Source organism: Arachis ipaensis, chromosome B03 (genome assembly GCF_000816755.2).
Source record: "Arachis ipaensis cultivar K30076 chromosome B03, Araip1.1, whole genome shotgun sequence".
NCBI classification, from domain to species: Eukaryota; Viridiplantae; Streptophyta; class Magnoliopsida; order Fabales; family Fabaceae; genus Arachis; species Arachis ipaensis.
Genome location: NC_029787.2, coordinates 125,079,822 through 125,103,390, shown reverse-complemented (window position 1 = coordinate 125,103,390; position 23,569 = coordinate 125,079,822). Strand labels below are relative to the sequence as shown.

The 23,569-nt window shown below is 36.5% G+C and overlaps 5 protein-coding genes across 7 annotated transcripts in view; 1 reads left to right on the top strand and 4 right to left on the bottom strand.

Annotated features, from left to right (window-relative positions):
- The window catches only part of LOC107633780, a 1,375-nt gene extending 798 nt beyond the window's left edge, over window positions 1-577 (bottom strand). The window contains exon 1 of the mRNA XM_021117614.1: window positions 2-577. Within this exon, the coding sequence (XP_020973273.1) occupies window positions 2-554 (553 nt within the window). The 5' untranslated portion in view covers window positions 555-577. The remainder of the gene's footprint in view (window position 1) is intronic.
- On the bottom strand, window positions 1,397-4,149 carry LOC107633781. The gene is made up of 2 exons (XM_016337381.1): window positions 3,537-4,149; window positions 1,397-3,456 (listed from the first exon to the last, which is right to left on the bottom strand). Exons 1-2 carry the CDS (start codon window positions 4,147-4,149, stop codon window positions 1,397-1,399), a joined length of 2,673 nt encoding a protein of 890 aa, XP_016192867.1.
- On the top strand, window positions 5,370-9,231 carry LOC107631317 (proline-rich receptor-like protein kinase PERK8). The gene is made up of 8 exons (XM_016334728.2): window positions 5,370-6,552; window positions 6,698-7,147; window positions 7,246-7,332; window positions 7,631-7,701; window positions 7,809-7,885; window positions 8,074-8,221; window positions 8,470-8,631; window positions 8,776-9,231. Exons 1-8 carry the CDS (start codon window positions 5,745-5,747, stop codon window positions 9,064-9,066), a joined length of 2,094 nt encoding a protein of 697 aa, XP_016190214.1. The 5' UTR covers window positions 5,370-5,744; the 3' UTR covers window positions 9,067-9,231.
- On the bottom strand, window positions 9,297-15,398 carry LOC107631318 (transcription factor bHLH90). 3 transcript variants are annotated; one of them, XM_021119641.1, is made up of 8 exons: window positions 15,254-15,398; window positions 13,370-13,579; window positions 13,202-13,256; window positions 13,033-13,098; window positions 12,397-12,948; window positions 10,450-10,671; window positions 10,196-10,372; window positions 9,297-9,869 (listed from the first exon to the last, which is right to left on the bottom strand). In XM_021119641.1, exons 1-8 carry the CDS (start codon window positions 15,367-15,369, stop codon window positions 9,807-9,809), a joined length of 1,461 nt encoding a protein of 486 aa, XP_020975300.1. In that variant the 5' UTR covers window positions 15,370-15,398; the 3' UTR covers window positions 9,297-9,806. The 3 variants fall into 3 exon arrangements, with proteins under 3 accessions (XP_020975300.1, XP_016190215.1, XP_020975301.1); XM_016334729.2 differs by lacking the exon at window positions 15,254-15,398 and adding an exon at window positions 13,705-15,089; XM_021119642.1 differs by lacking the exon at window positions 15,254-15,398 and adding an exon at window positions 14,016-15,089.
- On the bottom strand, window positions 15,194-16,098 carry LOC107631319. Its single transcript, XM_016334730.2, has one exon. The coding sequence runs from the start codon at window positions 15,928-15,930 to the stop codon at window positions 15,451-15,453; it is 480 nt and encodes a 159-aa protein (XP_016190216.1). The 5' UTR covers window positions 15,931-16,098; the 3' UTR covers window positions 15,194-15,450.

Here is a 23,569-nt window from a genome sequence, read left to right as displayed (position 1 = left end):
AGGAAAACAAACGCGCCTCTTCCTTCGCTATTCCTCCTATGTTTAACGTCCCGCCGGTACCGATAGAGCTTCGAGAATCCCGTGGAATTGCACTTCGTCTGCCATCTCTCCAACGTCGTCGTTTCACGATACAAATCGCCGTGCCAGGGAAGATCGTCGCACTTCTGTGGCACGAAGATCTTCGTCGGCGGTGGAAGGAGCGGCAACTCTTGGCCACCGTGGCCGTCGGCGGCGGAGAAGAGCTTGGATTGGTAGGAAACAGGGGAAATTGTTCGGATCATTCCGTTATGGAAGATTTCGTCGGCGGCAAGGAGCGATCCTTGAGGAGGATGAGCACACGGAAAAGTAAATTCCTGTTGCTGTTGGTGTTTGTCTTCCTCTTGCGGTTTTTGTTGATGGAGTTTTTCATCGCTGTCATCGATTTTGAGTCTGAAGCTGAGATCGCGACAGAAGTTGGTGAGAGTGAAATTGGGATCCAAGTTTCCGGAGACAGAAGAGAGTTCGGTGAATTCAGGGAAGGTGTGAGGCAGAGGGAGAAGTGGAAGGGCTTGCATGGTTTTCTTTTGTGGAACAAGAGGGAATCAATACTTATTGACTTAGCTGTTAGTTTTAGGGTTTAAAAAGGACATAACATTAATTAAATTTTTAGAATATATATAATATCCAAGGAAAAATTTTGAAAACTAACCAAATAAAGTTGGAAGAGTAGTATACCAGTATTATAATGCATTTATTTTAGGTAAACATATAGCACATAAAAAAAACAAAAAAGTTCAAATTGCATTGCATATTTTAAAAAAATTTGAAAAACTACTAACATGCACATTAATAAATAAAAGTTCAGTAATTATGTATGGTCCAAATAACCCTGTAAACTTATAAATCTGTCATTGAATTGAAGAAACATGCGTTTGTAATAAAAGATGGTATCTCCCTGCAGAACACGGCAGTAAAAGGTGGCTGGAATTCAAGAGTGGAGGCAGGACTGTCGGGATTGCCAATTCAACATACTTAAATAATTTAAGAGTAATGTTACACATTTAAGCCTTTTTACACAAATTAAATCTAACTAAGTTAAATAATAAGATTTGAAATAATATTAATTATAATTGATTTTTATTATGTTAGATCAATTTAGTTTTTTTTTTATACTAAAGATAAGAGACTCGAACCCACAACCTCTTAATTGAGTATGAGAAGACTATACCATTTGAATTATAACTCATTAGCGTTAGACCAATTTAGTTAGATTTAGTTAATAAAAAGATTTAAATGTATAATATTATTTATAATTTAAATATAATTCAACTTTTCCGGAAATTATTTTCTGTATGGATGCAGGGTTGGTGAATTGGCCGGATATTGGCCAAGGAGGGGAATTACCGGAGGATGGAGCTCACCAACAACACGCCGGGGGCGTGGTGGCTGAGCGGAAGAGCCATTTGGCAGCACGCCGGGGGCGTGGTGGCTGAGCAGGATAGCCAGTTGGCAGCACGCCGGGGGCGTGGTGGCTGAGCAGGAGAGCCAGTTGGCAGCACGCCGGGGGCGTGGTGGGTGAACGAGAGAGGCAGGTGGCAGCACGCGTAGGGCGTGGTGGCTGATGTGGCAGAACGCCGGGGGCGTGGTGAGTCACCACGCAGGGGGCGTGGTACGTCGAAGCACTCGGTCCAGCACGCTGCGGACACCTACTCCGACTATGACCCTGAGCACCACAGAGACGGCATATCCGAGGACCACGCATGTCACGTGAGTCCATTTCATTCAGGTATCGGGTCAGTTTGGGCCTGCCTTTAGACGTTCGCCTCTGTGCGGGATTAGCGACCAATGTGGGTCCCTCATAAGGAGGCCATGTCTCGGGATCTCCTAATGGTGTGAACTCAAACCTATATACCTTACGAACTTCCGTCATCTTGTAAACATCATGCACATACAACTGCCAATCGAGCCGCTGGTTAGCACAGCAAGCAATAACATGGCGACATGGTATTCGTTCGACCTGAAAGTGCCCACAGTCACACGTCCGTCGCGCTAGATCAACAACTAACACCTTTCCAGTAGTCATTTCGCGCACCTCAAACACCTCATTTCGTCTATCAAAGCGGTGCACAACTATATTCCCAGCCTGCTGCATACTTGCTTCTATCCGCTGTTGCGCAAATGCGGAGTACGTAAATCCAGCACGCTTCCGTTCGTGAGTCTCGGCACTCTTCCGCGTAAAGAGTTCATTTAACCTGTAATATGTTGCTCGGACCAGCGCCAACACAGGTAGATTACGGGCACCCTTCAACACGGAGTTAATACACTCGACAAGGTTCGTTGTCATATGGCCCCATCGATGTCCCTCGTCGAATGCCAATACCCAATGTCTGAGTCCGATGGCATCGCACCACCTGGCATATGCCTCGCCTCGCTCTTCCAACCTCTTATAGTTGATATTATACTCCTCCACCGTTCTTGAATACCCTATATTGACAACAAGCTTCTGCAAGTGAGGGACTTTGAATGCCCTTAAGAAGTTACTGCCGATGTGTCTTATACAAAACATCCACCATGCTCTTGGAGGTTGCCAGTCACCACCAGAACGATTAACTGCTGCCCGTATTGACTCATGCCGGTCTGAGATCATACCCACACCGTCTTTTCTAACAACATACTGTCGCAGATTCCTGAGGAAGAAGTGCCACGCATCAGCTGTCTCACCTTCCACCAAGGCAAAGGCGATAGGCACAATGTTCTGGTTCCCATCTTGTGCAACAGCGACTAGAAGTGTACCTTTGTATTTTCCGTATAGGTGTGTGCCGTCAACCTGAACCAGGGGCTTGCAATGCCTGAATGCCCTAATGCATGGATTGAAACTCCAAAATACACGATGAAGTATTTTTACACCTTGTGCCTCCTCATTCCCGTTGTAGAGTGGACGTGTTTCTATTTGGACAACTGAACCAGGAATCTTCTGCACCATGACCGAGAGCCACCACGGCAATGCTTGGTAAGATTCCTCCCAATCACCAAAAACGTTGGCAACAGACTTCTGCTTTGCCAACCAAGCCTTTCGATAACTTATGGTATAGTTGAACCTTGACTGGACTTCCGCAATTATAGATTTCACCTTGATGGACGGGTCCGTCTCGACCAACGGCCTTATAGCCTCAGCAACTGTATCTGAGTCCAACTTGGAATGATCCTGTGAAATCGTTCCGATGGTGCACGTGTGCCTACCGTTGTATCTGCGTATCTCCCAGCAACCTTTTCTTCGTATCAAGCTGGCTCGGATAAGCCAGTCACATCCACGCCCGTACATCTTGCATTTTGCATAGAACGTCTGTGGCTCAGACTCATACACATCATAGTCAACTCCTCTAGATATAGTGAAACTTCTAATTGCTGCAACGACCGACTTTCTAGAGCTGTATTCCATTCCAATTCGGAACTCTCCGTCCTCAGGATCAGCAATACCTACAGAAAGCCGAAATCATCGTTTATTGCATAGTCCAAGGTATAAAGTAACAAAAACTTCTTATTTAGTCAACACGTACCTCTGTTTGCATATTCCGGAAACTCGGGGGCATGCATGGCGTCGAGATCCAACTCACACATAAAAGGTGGAACGCCCATCGGTTGACTGCTCGAGGGATGAACCACTACATTCTCCACTGCTGCCTCAGCTCCCACATCACCATCCTCATCTTCATCGCCGGCTTCATAAGTGGCTTCGAAGTCCTCTTCGCTGTCACTATTCATTCCTTCGAACACCGCAGCTATATCATCATTTACATCTATATCATTTTGGACCGCTGCTGCCTCTACAGCTTCAAACTCAACGTACAACTCAATCTGCGGGTGTCTCGTATAAGTCTGCCGGTGAATTTGAAACATATTCTGCATACTCGCTTCATCCGTGATCGGAATGGTATCAAACTGTATTAGACCACCAAAAACAACAACCGGATTCCGGTACAGAATTCTGCTCACTCTCATTAACATACCATTCTCCATGCTTTGACATAGGCCGTTCTGCAGCTCCATTAACGTCATCGTGCATGGAACCACAAACGAAAACGGATTTTGTGACACAAACCTCACTCCCTCATGAGTATTACGAATTATTTCTCCATTACGATACACCACCAAATTTGCGGTGTCCTCCATTACACCAACAACAGCATCAAAGAATCCTCACAACACACTCAAATCTCACTCACTCGGTATGGAAAACACTCTCGAGCTCTACCTTATATAGAGCTGTGCACTTAACACGCCCCCCACGTGGTGCACACTTGGACCAATCACCTTTCGCCACGTCAGCACGCCCCCAGCGTGCTGACGCAGCACGCCCCCCACGTGGTTCAGCTGCTGTCCAACCAAGCTCGGCCAAGTCAGCACGCCCCCTGCGTGCTGACTAAGCACGCCCCCCGCGTGCTGCCTAGGTGGCCCAACCACAGCATGCCACCTAGCTTCCACGCCTACCACGTGTTGTATGCACCACGCCCCCTGCGTGTTGTGCATTTCATCTGACACGTCCATCCCTGTGTAATACACCCAGTTCCTCCATTTTCTCCTAATTCACCAAAATATTCTCCATATTTAAATTAATGAGCCCAACTTTTCAGTGTTGTTTCGTACAGACAAGTTCTGCAAAGCAGCCTCACAATACCTATTAGATTGGTTGTACAGGGGACAAAAAAATTAGTACTATTGAATATATGTGGTAATTGATTGCTAATTTGCTAGATATACTCCAACTTATAAAGTTAATGTGTGATTTAAATAAATTAATTACGTTGTGATTATTGGTTCGGCGGTTCAGGCACACACTAATTATAAGAAAAAGTCAGGGCAGCAATTTTTGTGTTTTGTGACCAAGACTAAATCATAAAAAAAAAGTGGGTGATCTCCTATCATTAAAAAGATTATTGATGACTAATTAATAATTACAAAATACAAAAATTGTTGGTCTCTTAGTATTCTTCCTAACTATAATTCAAGCAAAAGAATTGAAAGGAACCACCGCAACAGTAGATTATTTTTTTTGTCATGAAATATTTTTCAAAATGAACTTTTAAGAACATGGATTTATAACTCTTCTCATCAATCTCATTCTTTAATTAGTGCAATAACATTATCAAATCAATTCCAATTATTAGGGAGTTGAAGCACACTCGTAGGTAAATGAGATTTGAATTTATAACACATGATAAGTAACATACTAATATATTATGGTAAATCACTTTTCCACTATACCATGTCTAGTATTTTAGAACATACCTAAATTAGTGTAGCACATGAATAGTTGTTGTAACATGTTGAGGTTATTTGAATTTTGGTTTTTGAGTTACGTAGAGTAACGGGTAAGGAGGGAGCTTGAAAGTGAGTGTATGGTATGAAAGGAGAGAGAAGCGTAGCGGTGGTTGTTATAGTTAAGTTGGAAGGCGCGTTGTTTGCATGGTAAGGCGATATTGAAGGTAACAACCTTATTGGAAATGGAATAATGGGAAACTACATCTGGCTTCTTCTCTTACCCAAGAATCTATGAAAAGTATCCACCTCATCTCTTTTGGCACCCAGCTGGCAATTCCGTTTGTAGAACTTGCGCACTTCAAACATAAACAACTAACTCTATCTTTTATTTTTTATTCTTTTATTTTTTTTTGGCCTAAACCTCTCTTGAATTTCCATTCCCCGACTGGGGAAAAGGAGATGTTTAGGCCATTATTCTGAGAATCATCTTCATCATCATAATATTCATGGCTCAGAAAAAGAAGAGAGACACCGATTCTTCTTCTTCTGATTCTGATTCTTCTGATTCTTCTTCTCCGTCTTCTACTCGTCGTCAAGACAATGATGATAATAAGGACACTTCCTCTTCTTCTTCTTCATCTTCATCCGATTCTAACGGCAGCAACCGCCAAAACAAGAATCAGCGTAAAGTTAAACCGCCGCCGCCACCAATTTCTGATGCTTCCGATTCCTCACCGACTTCTCCGGCGAAGGAGGGTACTCGCTCGTCGCCATCGTCCCGGAATCCTCCACCGCCGTATGAAGATTTGACTCCACCGGAGCGCTCACCACCACCGCCAGAGGCATTGCCGCCGCCGTCACCGCCACCACCAGAAGTGTCGCCTCCACCACCACCACCACCAGAAGTGTCGCCTCCACCGCCGTCGTTTCCACCACCACTGGCACAGATACAAAGCGAAGTGGCTTCTACTCCTCCTCCTCCTCCTCCACCATATACAGCACCACCTTCTCCTCCTCCTCCTTATTCTCCTTCTCCACCTCCTCCTCCGTCTACTCCCAATGAGTCATCGCCAAGCCCCGTCCGACCCGCCTCCGCTAACTCGCAACCGAAGGCAGACCTTGCCACGGATTCACCACGGAGCTTTGGTAAAGCCACAGGCAATACTGATATGGGAAAATTTGCCGGCTATACCCTTGCTGCGGTTTTCTTCTTGGCCTTGGTGGCTGTAACTTTCTTCATGTTCAGGAAGAAGAAATCAAGAGGAGATGTCTATGGTATACCTCGCCATAATCTTCACTTTCACGTTAGACCAGGTATTCTATTTTAACTTGCTCATTTTGAAGAAAAAAAACAAGTTCATGCATGCCCATTTTAATTTTTTCTTTGATATTAGTGGTTACTTAATTAATTATTGCCTTGGGCATCTGATTTCCCATGTCTAATGGTGTTGGGAATCAGGTGTTGATAGAATTTACTATGGACAGAAGGCTGGCGTTGGAAATGGACCAATATTGTCTCCCAATAGAAGCAACCATGGAAGTGCAAGAAATCCTGGAAGCAGACTTTTAGCACCTTCAGACATAGGGCAACAGGTGAATGCTCCAGTAGCCTTTAGCTATGAAGACATCTTGCAGGTAACCAATTCGTTCTCTGATGAAAACGTCATAGGTGAAGGAGGGTTTGGGCATGTTTACAAAGGGACACTGCCGGACGGAAAGGTGGTTGCGGTTAAGAAGCTAAAGGTTGGCAGCGGCCAGGGGGAAAGGGAATTCAGGGCAGAAGTGGAGATCATCAGCCGTGTCCATCACAGGCATTTGGTATCTTTAGTTGGTTATTGCATATGTGAGGATCAAAGATTGCTCGTCTATGAGTATGTTCCTAATGGGACACTCCATCATCACTTGCATGGTAACGTGAGTTTCACTTGATTTTTTCTTGGACATAGTTAATGAGCTCATTGATTTCTCCTCTTGTGTGATTTGCTTGTCATATGTGAAATGTTGCAGGAAGTGGAATGCCAGTGTTGACATGGGACAAGAGGTGCAAGATCGCTATTGGTGCTGCAAAGGGTTTGGCATATCTGCATGAGGAATGTATGTATATCTTTGTATTTTGTTTTTTAATTATAGATTCTTATAGTTAAGACTGACGCTATTAGTTTGCATCATGTGTAGAAAATCTGAGCAGCAGGTTTTAGTTTTTTTTTGGTTGGATCATAGAGGTTTAATTTGGTTTAGTTCAAACTCATTCCATCATGTGTATGTGTTATTAGGTGCAAGAATGGCAGTTTGATTTGCCTTTTACCTTCATAAATTTCTGTTTCTCTGACTTATCCCTAGAAGTTTGATGAAATTTACTAATACTACTGGCCCTAACCCACTATATCTCTAGGCAGCCAAAAGATTATTCACAGAGATATTAAATCAGCAAACATACTTTTGGATGATACTTTCGAGGCTCAGGTCTGCAGTTTTGTTTTTATTTATTTTTCATTTTTTAATAAAACTATAACCTATAATCTATCTAGAAGCAAAGTCTAAATTCTAATTCACAGTTGATTTTAACACAGGTTGCAGATTTTGGACTTGCAAGGCTAACTGACACTACCAAAAGTCATGTATCAACTAGGGTTATGGGAACCTTTGGGTAGGTTGCCCATGAACAAAAAGATTTCAATGTATATAAACAATGGAGATTGCAACTTTCGTAATGCACCTTGGCCTAAGTTTTGAAAACACTCTTCAATTAATGATAGATACATTGGCCAAAAAACTAACTTCCGCTAATGCTTTAAATAAACTCCAAGCCTAATACGCTGTAGCTTCAATTTGCAGGTACATGGCTCCAGAGTATGCAACAAGTGGGAAATTAACTGATAGATCAGATGTTTTCTCATTTGGGGTTGTCCTCCTTGAGCTTCTAACAGGAAGGAAACCAGTTGATGACTCTCAGCCTTTAGGAGATGAGAGTTTGGTTGAATGGGTATGAATTGTCAACTTGAATTTTCTTCTTTTTTTCTTTAACTACCATCTTGATAACTAGGGACAACAGTATAAGATAAACATCAAGTTTCTGCATAAAGTTACTCAGTTTTAAAAGTTTGTTCCAAATTATTGTAATCATGCCCATCATATGACATGTCAAACACGTTCAATTGATGACTCAGGTCATTCTTTCTGCATGATACTAGTCAACATTCACTACTAATGTTGTTCTTGCTCTCTCCATAGGCTCGTCCGCATCTCCTCCATGCAATGGAGACACATGACTATAGTGTGCTAGTAGATCCAAGACTTCAAAATCAATTTGCGGAGGCTGAAATGCTCAGGATGATTGAGGCGGCTGCGGCTTGTGTTCGCCACTCTGCTCCTAAACGGCCTCGAATGGTTCAGGTGACGTTTAAATAGAACAGATTTCAAGTGGTTCATTAAATATCCATGCTTGTTTTCTTTAGTAATGAAAATGGTCATTTCAAACATTGCAATCTTATTCATTTAAAACCATTTACTAATCATCTTACACTTGGTTTATAACAGGTTGTAAGAGCCTTAGATAGTGGAGCTGAAATATCTGATCTATCTAATGGGGTGAAATATGGTCACAGTACCAACTATGATTCTAACCAGTATGATAAAGACATTAGGATGTTCAGGAGAATGGCCAACGGCAGCTATGGTGGTGACTCTGATTCCGATAAGTACAGTAAAGAAAGCAGTCTCTCAAGAGAAATGTCAACTTGTGGATCCCAAAATGGATCCGGGACAAGTAGTTCTAGCAGCGACTTAGAATCCATAGCACTCACCAAGCATAGTAGAAGTTCTTCGTAGGGGTTGAGGGAACATGCATATAGCACCGCAGAAGTGATTAATGAGCATATCAGCATAGGCACAACCGAGCTTACTAAAGGCCAACTAATTTAACCAAAATTCCATCATGTGTTGAGATTGCATCATCTTAAAGAGGAGTTATAAACGTCTGGTTTCATAAGGACTTAAAACTATAACCTCTACCTAATCACGTATAAAACCATCACTTAATTCTTCTTTCTTTCACTAAATTTTGTTTTTTTTTTTTTGTTTTTTTCTTCTTCTCCTCTTCCTCTTCTTTTTCCCCTCCATTGGGGGTGTTGAAAGCTTGTAAAAGGATCAGATTGTTAAGGTTACTTTTTAACATTATAATCTAGAAATATTTTTTTCTTGATCCAGGTTGTTAAACAATGATACGATGATCGAAAATAAAAATTAGTTTCGATAGTAAGATGATTGTCTACATTTGTTCTTTGTTTATTTACATGTAGCGATCATGTTTTAAGTACGGATGTAGTTTAGGATATGAATTATGACATCCTTTGATCTTTGTAGACCACTTGGGAGAAAACCTAGCCATAACCAAGTTGTTAGCTAATTTGTGACCCTTCAATTTGGGATGACACCTTTACTGAAACCATGTAATTCTAGTTCTGTATTTCTAACTTGTAACTGGAATTTCCTAGCGTTAAGCTATTACTTTCTGGATTTCACAAGATCACCGCTACTTTCCTAAACCTTTTGGCTACTGTTTTCTGCCATCAACCTGTTTGCTCTGTCAAAAAATCCTTCAGCTTAGTTGGGTGAATTCCCTCCTTGGCTGCCTGTGGAACAAATCTTGTTTGTATCAAAATGAGTAATAATATCAACTAAACTAAAAGTAGGTGGGCTGAATAGAAGAATGAATACTTTCATACAGGTTACAATTATTTTCCATTAATGAAATATTTTCAAGATTTTTTCCCTCTTTTATTGGAAAAGGGTAAGTGGATACCATGGATAATTCACATAGCCAAAGTGGAATGTGATGAAGTGTTTGGTGTTGGCATACTAAGCTAATAACAGCAAATCAGTTCATGATTTCTTTAGAGTGCATCAAATATTTAGCAAAGTAATGCAGTATGCTATTGTAATAATATTACATATTTACCTCAACTGTTAGAATGATCTGAGCCTTTCCGTCAATTGTGGTCATATTGGCAGTTTCCACCTGAAATCCAAATGAATTTATAGCTTCCATCAACCTTGAAAACCCACCTGGCTTCTGCTCCCAGCATACCTTAAGCAAGTACTCTGTCCTGCTTATATGATTCACTTCTGTTTGCATCTGGTGAACATGTTAAAAACGTCATAATAGGTCTATGATGAATAAACAAGTACCAAAGAAATACCAACTCTTTGTACCTTCATCTCTATCTGTTTAGTGGAATTAGAACTTCTTTGATTGAGCTCAGTAAGGAGAGTTCTGTTTTCTCCTTGTTCTTTACTTGGCATAATTGATTGCAGTGTGTTCTTCTCACAGTCTTCTACTTCCAAATTCCTGACCTCATCTTTTAGATCTTCTACTTGTCCATGCAGTTCCTTAATGTAGTCAATTGCATCTGCTAGAATTGATGCTCTATCCATGACCGATTTTTTCTTTTGCCATTGCCACAATAGGAACTCAAAGTTCCTTGCTGCTTCCCTGAAGTTTCATTGTACTTAGGCCTTTCGGTTTTCGGTTTTGTATTAGCTTGTTTCAAATTAGTTTCAGACCAGTAGGGTGTCATAATCTAAGCCAAAAATATTACCTCTTCATGAGTAAGCCATAGATAGGCTGAAAATGAGTTACAAAGAAACTAATGCAAAACTGCTCAAAGCTGCAGAGCATGATAGGCTGAAAATGAGTTACAAAGAATTGAAAACAAGCATAGGGTGATTTCAATATCTTCCATTAATGAAGTCTAGTGGATGCACTTCTAAAATTACATATTACCTGTTGGTTTTAAAGCTTCCAAAGCCATAGATATCAAGGACTCCAATCAAACATTTAGAAGTTGCGTCTTGTCCGATCGAATTGTTAATCTTGTCTACCAACCTATTAACAAATTAAACACATTAGTGGAGCAGGTTTTGAATAGCTAGAATTTGATTATATTTTTTTTCTTAATTACCAGTCAAAGAGTCTAGAATATATTGTTTTGGCCAAGCCATCTCTGGTGATCATCACACACTTCACTAATGCATCTTCCAAACCAGCAAGATCACACCTGATCAAGTGAAAAATGCAGTATAACTAAAATCATCTTAAAAGTAATTGAGAATCAAGTTGACATAGGATTAATAACTTAATCTTACATGAGAAGCTCAGCAGTGGTTTTCAGGTGGAATTTGGTTTTATCATCTTTTGGAAAAGATGAATCAACTTCCTTTCCTTTGGTAAACGCAATGTTACCAAGATGAAGAATAGCAGCAACTACTCTGAAAATTGCTTCCTGGCAAAGACGCAATGATAATGATTCAAATTGTTCTGTCAAGAAGCCAAATTCATTCTTTCCAAAAAGAGATACATTATAGATACCTGATCCTTTTAGCTTATTCCAACGATGTCCAGTGCTCTTCTAGTGGCAACATACTTGCGAGCATCGCTTATATTAGCTAGTTCAAAACATTTTGACTGATTAAGGTGATGAAATGTTTTAGATGTCCTAATTTGTATTTCTCAACTTCCTGTTAGCAGAAGAAATTGCAACGAGTTTACATAATTAAGCAAATCATAGCAACTATAAGTAGATTAAGTGCGGTGCAAGTTACCTTCTGCAGTGCAGCACAGAGAAGATAGAAGTAGTGGTAATTACGTTCAGGATCATTTACTTGACAAACCCTAGATCTTTCTAGAAGATATGTTCTAATGGCTGCTCCTGAGATTCTTCCATTCTTATCAAATTGGATCTCAACGAATTTACCAAACGGACTCGAATTGTTGTTCCTCACAGTTTTAGCATTTACAAAGGCTTCTAAAATTGGATTTGACTGCACTTAGTCCAGTTTATTCAAAAACCCCAAATGAGTCAAAATTAAAATATAAAAAAGAAAAAGAAAAAACGAGTGGTTTATTTGCATCGTACTTCAATAACTTGCTGTTCAACTGTTCTTCCTTTGGTGGCAACCCTTCCTCCTAAATAAGCAAGGTAACACATAAGCATTCTTGTAGTTTCAGTTTTACCGGCTCCGCTCTCTCCACTGACAAGAATTGAATTACTTTTTCCTTTGTTAATCATAGCCCCGATTGATAACAAATTCAAGATACTAAGAAAAATCAAGAATGAAAACTATGATATGCATGTATTAGAGCTAAATTGTTAGATCGACCTTGGTTATCTTTGGGACTAGAGACCTTAAAGTGAAAAGGCCATTTTTAATCTTGTTTCTTCTTCTCCTCTCTGTGGCAAGATTTTTAGCATGGTAACCTTCCTTCGGAGGCACCCTGACCGATTTTGTTTTATTTCTTTTGCCATTGCCACAATAGGAACTCAAAGTTCCTTGCTGCTTCCCTGAAGTTTCATTGTACTTAGGCCTTTCGGTTTTGCAGGTAGGTGATAATTTAACCGACTCACCCAGATATTCATGGTGAGTCAAGCAGACAAATTTCGAATCAAATGATGTGTATTCGCTTGAAGGATTAGATCCACTGGAAGGTTCTTCAATGTAAGGATCCGATTTGCACCAATTTGCTGCAAGAAGATGGACACCATCAGTTAAAGTTGACGCAAGTTGTGGCGAGCTCTGTGTGTATTGTTCTTCTGATGACAGATTTTCACTGAAGTTCACATCGGTGTGGTGCTGTGCACATATAGCTTCTTGCTTCAATGAAACATAGCAATGTGCTCTTATGAACTCTAAGATGTTATTGTCTTTTGGAACCTGAAAAAAGATGACTACTTTCTAAGTAACAGAAATTTTCAATCGAAGGCGATGTCAACGATATTAAAGAGTTCTATTTCTTACAAGCTTTGTCGTGAAGAGCTCAACAAGACCACCAACAACAGGGATCAAAACTTGTGTTCCAATTTCCTATCAAATTATAAAAAATTTCACTTGGATAACAAACCTATAAATTATAATATATTGGCTTGTTTCAAATTAGTTTCAGACCAGTAGGGTGTCATAACATTACCTCTCCATGAGTAAGCCATTTTGGTTGCTGCGATATTGCAACCTCTCCATGGACACTATTATGAGTTGTCACATAATTTTACTTTCATTAGTGTTTCTTTTCCATTGAAAATTGAGAAAGCAAAAGAGTGCAACAATGAGAGAATGAGAGAGAGAGAGAGATAGGTACCCAGAATAGAGAGACATTGCAAAAGGAAGCTGAGAAAGAGCCTTACAAGCCTTGGTTCTAATTGGATGCTGAAAATGTGCATCCTTGCAAATGGAAGAAGAATCCATGTCGTTCTGTTTTTCATCCATTTCTTCATCTTTGAGCTTCTTTGCATTCTCAATGCTTTCACCACAGCTCCCACTACAGCAACAACCCAGCCACTCAATGAAGCTGCACAACACAACCCAGAGGGAAAAAAAAAAAAAGCATAATCAGAATATTATAAATACCTCAAAAAACTAAACTCGATTGCACAAAATGAATGACAAATATACAAACAATAGCAGAACCACAACCTAGTAGGGTCATCCCCATATTTCCAAACAACCACAAAGTCCCAAGCTTTGGCCTCAACAAAGGGCCTAAGCCACTCTAAAACTGTAGAATCACTCATTGTTTCTTTCTTCCTATGAATATAATGCAGTCTTTGTGCCACTTATTATTATATATATAGTAAGCAGATACAAGTTTTAACGGTTTCACAAATTCACAAGCACATGGTGTGCACGACAATTTTCCAGACCAAATAATTGGGTGGGACAAGTGTATCATTCTATTCAGTACAAATATATCTCTGATATGTATATATATAGTGTGAATCATGCACCTGCAAGAAAATCGGAGCACAGAAAAAGAAAGAAGTTGTTTTTGACTGACATGTCATGGCAAGTGGGTACAAAGTTTCCAGAAGTTGCAGTGAGAGCAACCCACAACTGCACAATTGAAACCCTCAAATCTCACAAAATTTCAGAAAAGTGGTCCCTCAAAACTTAAGAATTACAAAATTCATATTTTATTAGACAATTCTTTTTTATAAGAAACACAAAAATAAAGAACATGTTTATTATTATGTTTGTATTTTGGAGACAAAATTACTTGTTTGTTTATTTCATCTATTTTTGTGGGGTTGGATATTTGTCCTTAGCCCTTAAGCAGTGCAATGTTGTAACTAACTTTCTGTGGGGTCATATGTTGTATCATTTTGCTTTTTTGTCCTAATGATAAATTTTACTCAATAATCCTACTTGTGTTATTTTCATTCACATTGAATATTAACATCAACTAACCGCCACAAACAAATCACAAAACAGAGACCATGCATATCTTGGTTTGATTCTTGTTATTATTTTCTGATCATTTTTCCTGTTGAATATGACCTGGGTCAAGGGTAAATCCGTACATATATTCTCCTGTCCTAAATAATTGCACTGATAGCATGTCCTTGCCAATAATGAAATGTGTACTATATAAAGTTATATACATGATTTTGTAACTCTAACGAACTCTGTCACTATTGCACTGTTTTAGAAACACAGAATAAAAGTTTCAAATGCTAATAAAGAAGCCTGAATGTTCATGTGCATGCATGGTTAGCATAACACAGATAGATGCCTAGCCTAACCTAGCAAGGGAATCAAAGTATATATCAATGAAATTATAAATAAATTAAACCTTCTGAGACATGTCTCAATTAACTTGATGAGTGTTTTCGAACATATTTTAAGATATTAGGGATCTCAGTTATATGAAAGTATTAATAAGCCAAGTGATGAACTTGATTACACACTTTATTGATCCATGTTTAAATACCATGATATCAAACCCTGGCCTTTTCTGTGAATCAAACTAATTAACCTTGTTTCTTTTTTAGAAAAAAATAAAACAAATTTAAAAGTAAGCTACTATTTCTGAACTAGTAAAGGAAAATTAAATGACATACATCTTATGTATATAACCAATATTTACATCATTACATGTGAGATTATGCAAGAAAAGTCTGAATACAATATAATATTACACTTTAGTAAATGTAAATATAAGGAGTGAAAGATGTGAAAATATTACATTTTCATTAAGCAGTTGAAAATTTCAACCAGAGGCTGAAAAATCAAAGTAAATAAAATTAAAGAAAAGAGCAGGACAAGGGATATGTAATATATAGTATAAGAATTAATGGTCATCAGCACAAGATATATGGCTATAAATAGTGTGAACTATGAACACAATTAATATAATCTTATTAGAAGAGAAACCATATTATATCATGCAACTTCTCTAAGATCTCCTTCATGATGGGCATGTTTAATTTCAAAGCCTTTCATGATGTTACCACCATTAGGAGGTGGTTGATGATGATGGGGTCCTGTGCCTCCAACATGATGATGTCCATTATTACCATTAGGCCTTGCAAGTGTTGGTGGCATCCTTTTCTCAACACCATATTCAATGTCTTCTTCTTCTTCTTCTTCTACTTCTCTTGGATGGATGTTATGGATCTGCTGCCGATTCGGCTTCACATGATGACTACTATGTCTTGGATTGTGGCTGTGTCGATTGTTGTAGCGTTTGTTGCATAGCCTTCCAAGAACACAAGCCACCACAGAAATTACAAGTATTATTGCAAGCACAATGAAAACCGTCCCAAAAGACCCATTTGATTGGTGTGATGAAGGTTGGTTATTTGTGACACTATTTGCTGGGTAAACCTGTGCAGGTTGTTGTGGTTGAGCTTGAAGAGACATGTTTAGTAGTAGGATTAGAGAAAAGAAAGAAGAAAGAGCTACGATGAATTGGGTTTGAAAGGTTTGGAGATATTAATCGTTTTGCAAGGTTTTATTGTTCTTTGAGTGCATCACAAGGTTTATTTTGGATTTGGATGAACTCTTCAAGCAATCATGCAATTGTAGAAAACCTACTACAATAGGTTATGTATAAGGTTTATATGTTAAATGGAAGGACTTAGTATAAAATAATGTATATATATATATATATTTTCTATTATTAAGTTGGTTTAGAAAATGATATTGGAGGAGGGGAAGATGGGAACTTTATTTAATAAATTAAAGAGACAACTAAAGATATTCTCCTTGTGTTCTTTACGCATTGGCTTCCTTTTCATTGCTTTATACGGTAGAGAAAGGAATTGAGGTCATTGTTTATTACATGGATTTGTTTTCCAATCTAATCATTGGTGCAGATTGTATTCTATGTAGGAGTGTATATGGTTTGATTAATCTAAAAATTAAACTTATTTTTTAGTTAACTAAAAATTTAATTTTAGTTAATTAACTAAATAAATTTTATATAATAAATTAGTTATTAACTGGTTATAAAATTTAAAAATCAGTTTTTATCATGCAGGGAATAAATATGAAGATAGTACTGGGATTTGGGTCAATAAACAATGAACAACGCCTAGTGAAAATAAATTAAAGCGAGGAACACTGGAACAGCATACCTATATGTTATATGAGAAAAAATGATATAAAAAGAGGGAATATGGTTGACATGATATTTGAGTTGGATCGTTCTTAATGATAAAATTAGACCATTTTTTAAATAGTAATATTAGAATTGAATTTCTTACATTGCAATTCTCTATTTAAAGATGATTCACCATAAGTCAAATCTATTTAGTCATAATCCACTTAGCTTCTACTGGGATAAATATACACAGGCTTATGGACCAAAAAAGATAGAAAATGTATATTTACTTATATATTATAATTAGATACACATTTAATACTTTTCATTATGATCTCTTTTTGAATGATGTGTTTGTTGCTCCTTTTGTTTTAGAATAGCCTCAGTTGCATTATTCTGAAATTAAATAAGAGACTCTTCTACCAGTGTCTTTTTTACAACTTTTGATCCTAAGAGGACAACTCAATTGTTATAGATACCCAATCAATTTTTAATTTTTTTTTAAAAGGTGTAATTATTTCATTTTTCAACAAAAAAGCTAACCCTTTGTTTTCTGCTTCTTCTTCATAAAAATTAACCCTTTTTAATGTATAACAAAACAAGTTCCATAAAATCTAAATAATTTTAAATGATTGTTGCAGGATTGATAAACAGATGAAAATTTTAATAAGTGCGTTCAACATTATCTAATATTTAATTTTCCTTTTGCATGGATTATTACACTAGTAGAAGTAAAATCTAAGTAAAACTGTAAAAGACTTATGGTATATCTGGTTTACTTAGCTTGGAAGAGATCAAATTATTTTAACTAAAAAACAATTATATTAAGCATATGAAATACAGTAAGCTAAGAGATAATTGGGCTGGGCTTGATTGTTAGGCGCCTTTTTGTAAGGCCGTAAACACATATTGATTTGTTAGGCTGCTGTGCTTGTAAGTTTATGATGGGAATTTCAAATTTTCAAACCAGGAAAATTGACCAAAAACATAATTGCAAAGAACTGAATAGGTCATTCGGTCAATACTCAATACACGGTTTGTTCAGACCAAAAAGAAAATATACAGTTTTTTAGTAACTCATCGGTTAAATTATTGGCTCAATCATTTAGTATCTCGATTAGATTGATTGTCAGTCCAAGTCCAATAACTATGGGTGTATTTGGGGTTCACATTTGAGAATAAAAAAGTCCGTTTGAGCGTCTTGAATATCTCATTGTCATGTTTAGCAATATTTTAGAACCCCTAAAAATTCAAGCTTCTGCGTTCACGTTGGGAAAGTTAATTACCGTTGTAAAAATTAGATAAAAAATTTATTTCATATCTACCAATTGTACTCTTCATTTCTTCTATAAAAAGGATGCATATAACCACATAATTTCACACTCTCTATATGTTCTTCTCTGTATGTTATTGATTACAAATTTTTTTTCTAGATTTATTTTTATCACTGCCAAAGTAAAGATTTTATTTTTCTTAATTATTTTTAGTTCTTTCTTTCGTATTTTGAGTTTTATGTTTTTTATTGTATTTTTTATTTATATTATAAATATTTTTCATATCATAAGTCTTATATTGTCAATTTTTATATGTTACTTTAATTTAGTAAATAAATTATTAACATTATTATAAAATGAATTAAAAAAATTTATTCAAATATCTAAAGTAAAATAATTGAATAATATTTAAAATTATTTTAGTTGATGTCTCTTTTAGTAATTTTTTATCTAAAAGTGATTTTGAGTAGTATAATCCAAACAACAATTATTTTACTATAATCCATTTTGACATAAAGATTGCCAAACATAAATCACGTTAATACAAACTTACTTTACATCAAAATCAAGTTTGCAAAATTAATTCTATGCAAACTCTCGTTTACAAACTGTAATCCAAACAAACACGGTGTAGTGTAAGAAAAAAAATTATAAAGTCAGAGAAAAATATATAAAAAGTTTCCTAAGTTTTCATTTTTTATTATTGTGTATATATAATTATTTTTATATACTGGAAAAAAGTTTTAAAATTACAATAATGTATCTACTAGCTATGTAATTAAGGCATTTCGAGAGATGAGATAACACTGATCCAAAATTTTTAGTTTTTTCATGTGTGAAGTAAGTTTCGAATTTTTGACATTGAATTAAAGCAAGATGAATTCTTTGTCTCAGTTATACCCCAAGTTTACAACTTATATTTGCATTATTTTGATCTCCAAACATAATTTAAACTTTCAAAGTCAATTCCAATGCACGATAAAGAGAGTAAATCTTCTTATTACATTTAGTTCTAGTTTCTAATTGGACAGTAAGTGAAAAATTGTGGGTAGTCATATACAATGATGATACTCATAATCAAATATTAGTATTTAGTTAATATTTCATATAAAATATTAACTTAAAATGTTATTAGTACATCTAATAAAGAAAATATATTTTTAGCACAAATCTTATGTACATAATTAATTAACAATAATCACGTATATATTATGAAAAAGTGTAATTAATATTTTAAATTGAAAAATTAGCATTTAAAAAATAATGATTTTATATCTGTTCTTGCGTACTAAGCCAGACTTGAGGTATAGTTCGTTTTGTTTAGGAATTGGGCTCTCGTTCGCCTGATGAAGTGGGAGAGGTATACGTAAGCTTCAAGAGAAATGGTGGCAACGGACACCTGCAAAAGCACTTTAACGCTCAAATTAATAAGAGTAGAAGATGAGTATAATGTTACTCATAATGAATAGCGTCCTTTTTACATAGTTAAGACTTAGTATTTATAGAGTGGAATCCTCTGTAAAGAGGTTGAGATATTTGCTTGATCTTTCGGTAACCACCTTAGTTTGTTTTTGAGGTGAATAGTAAAGTAAAAGAAATTTGAGAATGATTAGAAATAATGGTTAAATAATGAGATGAAGATTAGTCCCCAAGATTAACTTGATAATCTTAAGAATGAGATTTGGTGTTGCTTGCATTAGTGTACTTTTGGATGAACTCAAAGTTGATTGTTTGTCAGAGTCAGCTTTGTATGGAATGGTTCCGACTTATAGGTGTCGGTTTGTTTGGATTGATTCTGGCCTATAACTGCCGATTTGTTTGAAATGATTCTGATTTATAGGTGTTGGTTTGTTTGGAGTGATTCGGACTTATAATTGGCAATTTGTTTGAAATGATTCCGACTTATAAGTGTCGGTTTGTTTAGAGTGATTTTGGACTTATAATTGCCGATTTATTTGGATTGGTTCCAACTTATAGTTGTCAGTTTGTTGGATTGATACCGACTTATAACTGTCAGTTTGTTTTTGTATGCCAACATTAATATTGGTTTGTCGTAGTTTCTCTTAGATAAGAGTTCTATTAGCTTTCAAGAATTGATATACCAATAATAGAATAGAAGATTATTAGTCATGGTCTCATGGAGATTATAAAATGTAGAAAGATAATGATTAGTAGAGCATATATAATTATTCGGAAACTAATTGATAACTGAGTTTGTTCTCGAATTGATAGCTGAATTTATTTTCGGATTAATTGCTAACCGAATTTATTCTCGAATTGATTGATTGATTTTGAAGTTGAATGATTGTATCAAAGTATCACTTGTGTATGTGAGTTATACTTGAGCTTGAGTATCCGATCTTTATGATCGGTTATTAGGGATAATAGAATATCATAAATAACTTGGTATCTTGTGTATTTGAAAATCGGAGTATAGTTCGATTTTGATTTGATTATATTGAATGGCTTATAGATCAATTAGAGATAGTGATAAATGAGATTAATATAAAAAATTGAAAATAGAAGAGTAAATATATTTTATTAATGAAAGAAGAAAACATTACCGTATTTCGATTTGTGAGCTTAGTTGAAATGCACCTTTAGGCCAATCTTATATATTGATTTTGGAGTTGAGCTCTGTTAATTAGAAGGTTCAGATTGTTCGAGTTATAGTCCGCATAGCGGTACTATTGCTATAGTTGTTTTTGGTGAGTTTGTTTATATCACTTAATGGTTATCAGTAACTAAGGAAGGGAAGGTTGAATCTTAGCTACTTTTTCTGCTGATTATTACCTTTTCTTTCTCAAAAGTACTTAGGAGATATTTTTACTTTTGTCTCGTGAACAACTGAGAGACATTTTCATTTTTGTCTCCTGAGTAACAGAAATAGAAAAGTAGAAGGGAAGAAGATAGAATACCCAGATGTATCCTGATTCAGTTACAAGGTGCAATGTAGCCTACATCCAGTCTCCATCACAACAGTGACGAAATTTCACTATCTCTAACAAATTACAAACACCAATTCCTTCCCTAGGATCTATCCAATCCTATCTGGGACAAATCCAGATTCTAATCCCAATCTAAATTTGACTAGACCTCAATCTAGCTTTCAACAGCAAAGTACTAACCCAACTTGGAAGGAAATCCCCACAGGATCATGACACAAAACATAAAGATGTACAAAAAATCTCTGAGACATCTTATGGCATTTTTTCACTGTTTAACTCACTACCTTTTACTTTTCATTGGCTTTTTCTTACAAACCTCACCATGTTTGCCTTTTACAATGAGACTCAAACAGAAAAAAAGAAAATACTAATAGAACTACATGAAGAAGAAGAACTCTAACAGCTTGGGTAGTTATGAGAGTAAACTCTGTACTTTTTACTTACTCTTTTTGCCATCAACCCTTGGCCGTTCACCTTTAGTATAGAAAGGGTGAAGCTTCCAAGGTTGAAACAAGTTCAACCCTCATAATGTTTTCTTCTCCAACATCAGAGTAGCAGCAGCTTCAACAGAGAGGATAGAGAGGACCAAAGCTGTTGCATGCATGCTCACCTCTTCTCTCTCATCCTTTTTCTTCAAACTTCTTCAATCTTAACCATTGAGCTTGACTTTGGCCCCAAATTTTGATTTTGACTATTGATGTGCTTCTGACCCAAGATGGCTCCACGTTCTCCATTGTTGCTTCTTCCATACTTAAGGCCTTGAAACTTTCTTCTTGATTCCTTGGTAAAGCACTAAAGAGGAAAGAAACTTTTTGTGTTGCATTAACCGAGAGAGGAAGAGACTAGCCACCATGTAGCCCATTTGCTTTGTTTAGATTTGGCAAAAACCTTTTTGCCATCATCCATAATCTAATCTCAGAGCATTCCATTTCTTCTTTCTTCTTATTGGATGAATGAATGATTTGACCGAAGCAAGAGAGAGGAGATAGAATAGCTTTTTGTGGAAGCTTTCCAAAAAATTAAATCAAATTGAATTTCAAGTTCGTTATCAAGAATGATAACTTTGCAAAGTGAGACCCTTTGATTTTGTGATCATTGTATGGGCTTTTGAAGGCTTTGGACCACTTTGGTTCTCTTCCTTTTAATTCATCAAGGTTGGTCCATGGGCTTGTGAGTAGGCTTGTCTTTTCTTCCTTAATTTCAAGGTTCAGCCACTAATTTTTGGATAATTTGTTATGATGCTAAATTTTGTTTCCCTGCACACTAATCAAATAAATCAAACAAATAATTGAAAATATTTTAATAAATCATTAAAAATACTTTTAATAATGTTTGTTCATCATATTAATTTTAATTTAGTTTTCCAAACTCAACATCACTGCTTGACTTTCTTCTGGTCGGCATGATTGTATTATCTTGTATACAAAATTTTACGCGAAAGTATATAGTAGAAACAATAATACCAGATATACTTAAAGAAGGTCTATCAGAAATGAAACATAGACTGACAATTTATGAAAAAATATAGTGTGTCCAAGGTTAGTATATGAAATGGTAAAATATATAAAAGTGAAGCGGTTCAAGTATATAGAGTAGTGTATACTTTACAAGAGGTCATGTCGTATTGAAAATTAAAGTAAAAGAATTATATAAGCAAGTTAGGTTATGCGTACGCATTATGTTACCGTGGTATAATACTTTATCGATTTGATCTGTTGCGGTCATTCATCTTTCGATTGTTTTATGAGGTAATTTCGAATTTTTCTTTTTGTACAGAGGATTGCAAACACATGTTTTGAATTCGTCGATTAAAACTAAAGCACGGTCGTTATTTCCAAAGTATGGTTATCACTGCTGTGATCGTTACCAAAATTTCTCTACTCTTTCTCATCACCTTGTTCGTTTTGATTCACAAGTTCGGTTAATCTTTAAATTTATACTTTCAATGATTCCTTAATCACTAATGGTTAGGCTATAGTAGAGAGTTGAGGACGTGGATTGTTTTGCTTTTCTGCTATTGATTAAAACCTGCAAAATAGGGTAGGTAATTGGACAGAAAAGATGATAGTGAGATTAAGTAAACTCGATTCCACAGTAGGCACCAAATGTTCCTATGTAGTAAATCGGACTTGAGGTATAGCTCGTCCTGTTTAGGGATTGGGCTCTCATTTGCCTGATGTGGGAGAGGTATACGTCGGTTTCAAGAGAAACGGTGGCAAACGGACACCTGTAAAGATACTCTGACGCTCAAGTTAGTGAGAGTTGAAAATGAGTATAATGTTATTCAGAGTAAGTAGCGTCCCTTTTACATAGCTAGAGTTTGATATTTATAGAGTGTAATCCTCAGCAGAAAGGTTGAGATATTTGTTTGATCTTTCGATAATCACTTTAGTTTATTTCTGAGTAAATTATTATCAACAAAATTTTCTCTAACTGAAAATAAACCATATTTATTATTGTATTTAAATTCTAATTTATAGATATAGTTGGATTGAGTTATAATCACTAAATTAATATTCAATTTTTTTTATTAGATATGAACATTATCACGCGTGAAAATTTTATTTTATTAGGATAATATTATTTTACAGGGAAAGGAAAGAACTAGGAAAATTCATGCCATATCCTTCCCTCCTAAGTTAACCACATTTTTTTTTTTTGGTGACTTCCACAACTTTAAGTAAGTCGACGTCTCAACTCTCAAGTCTAATCTTGGCGTGTTATATATCGAACAA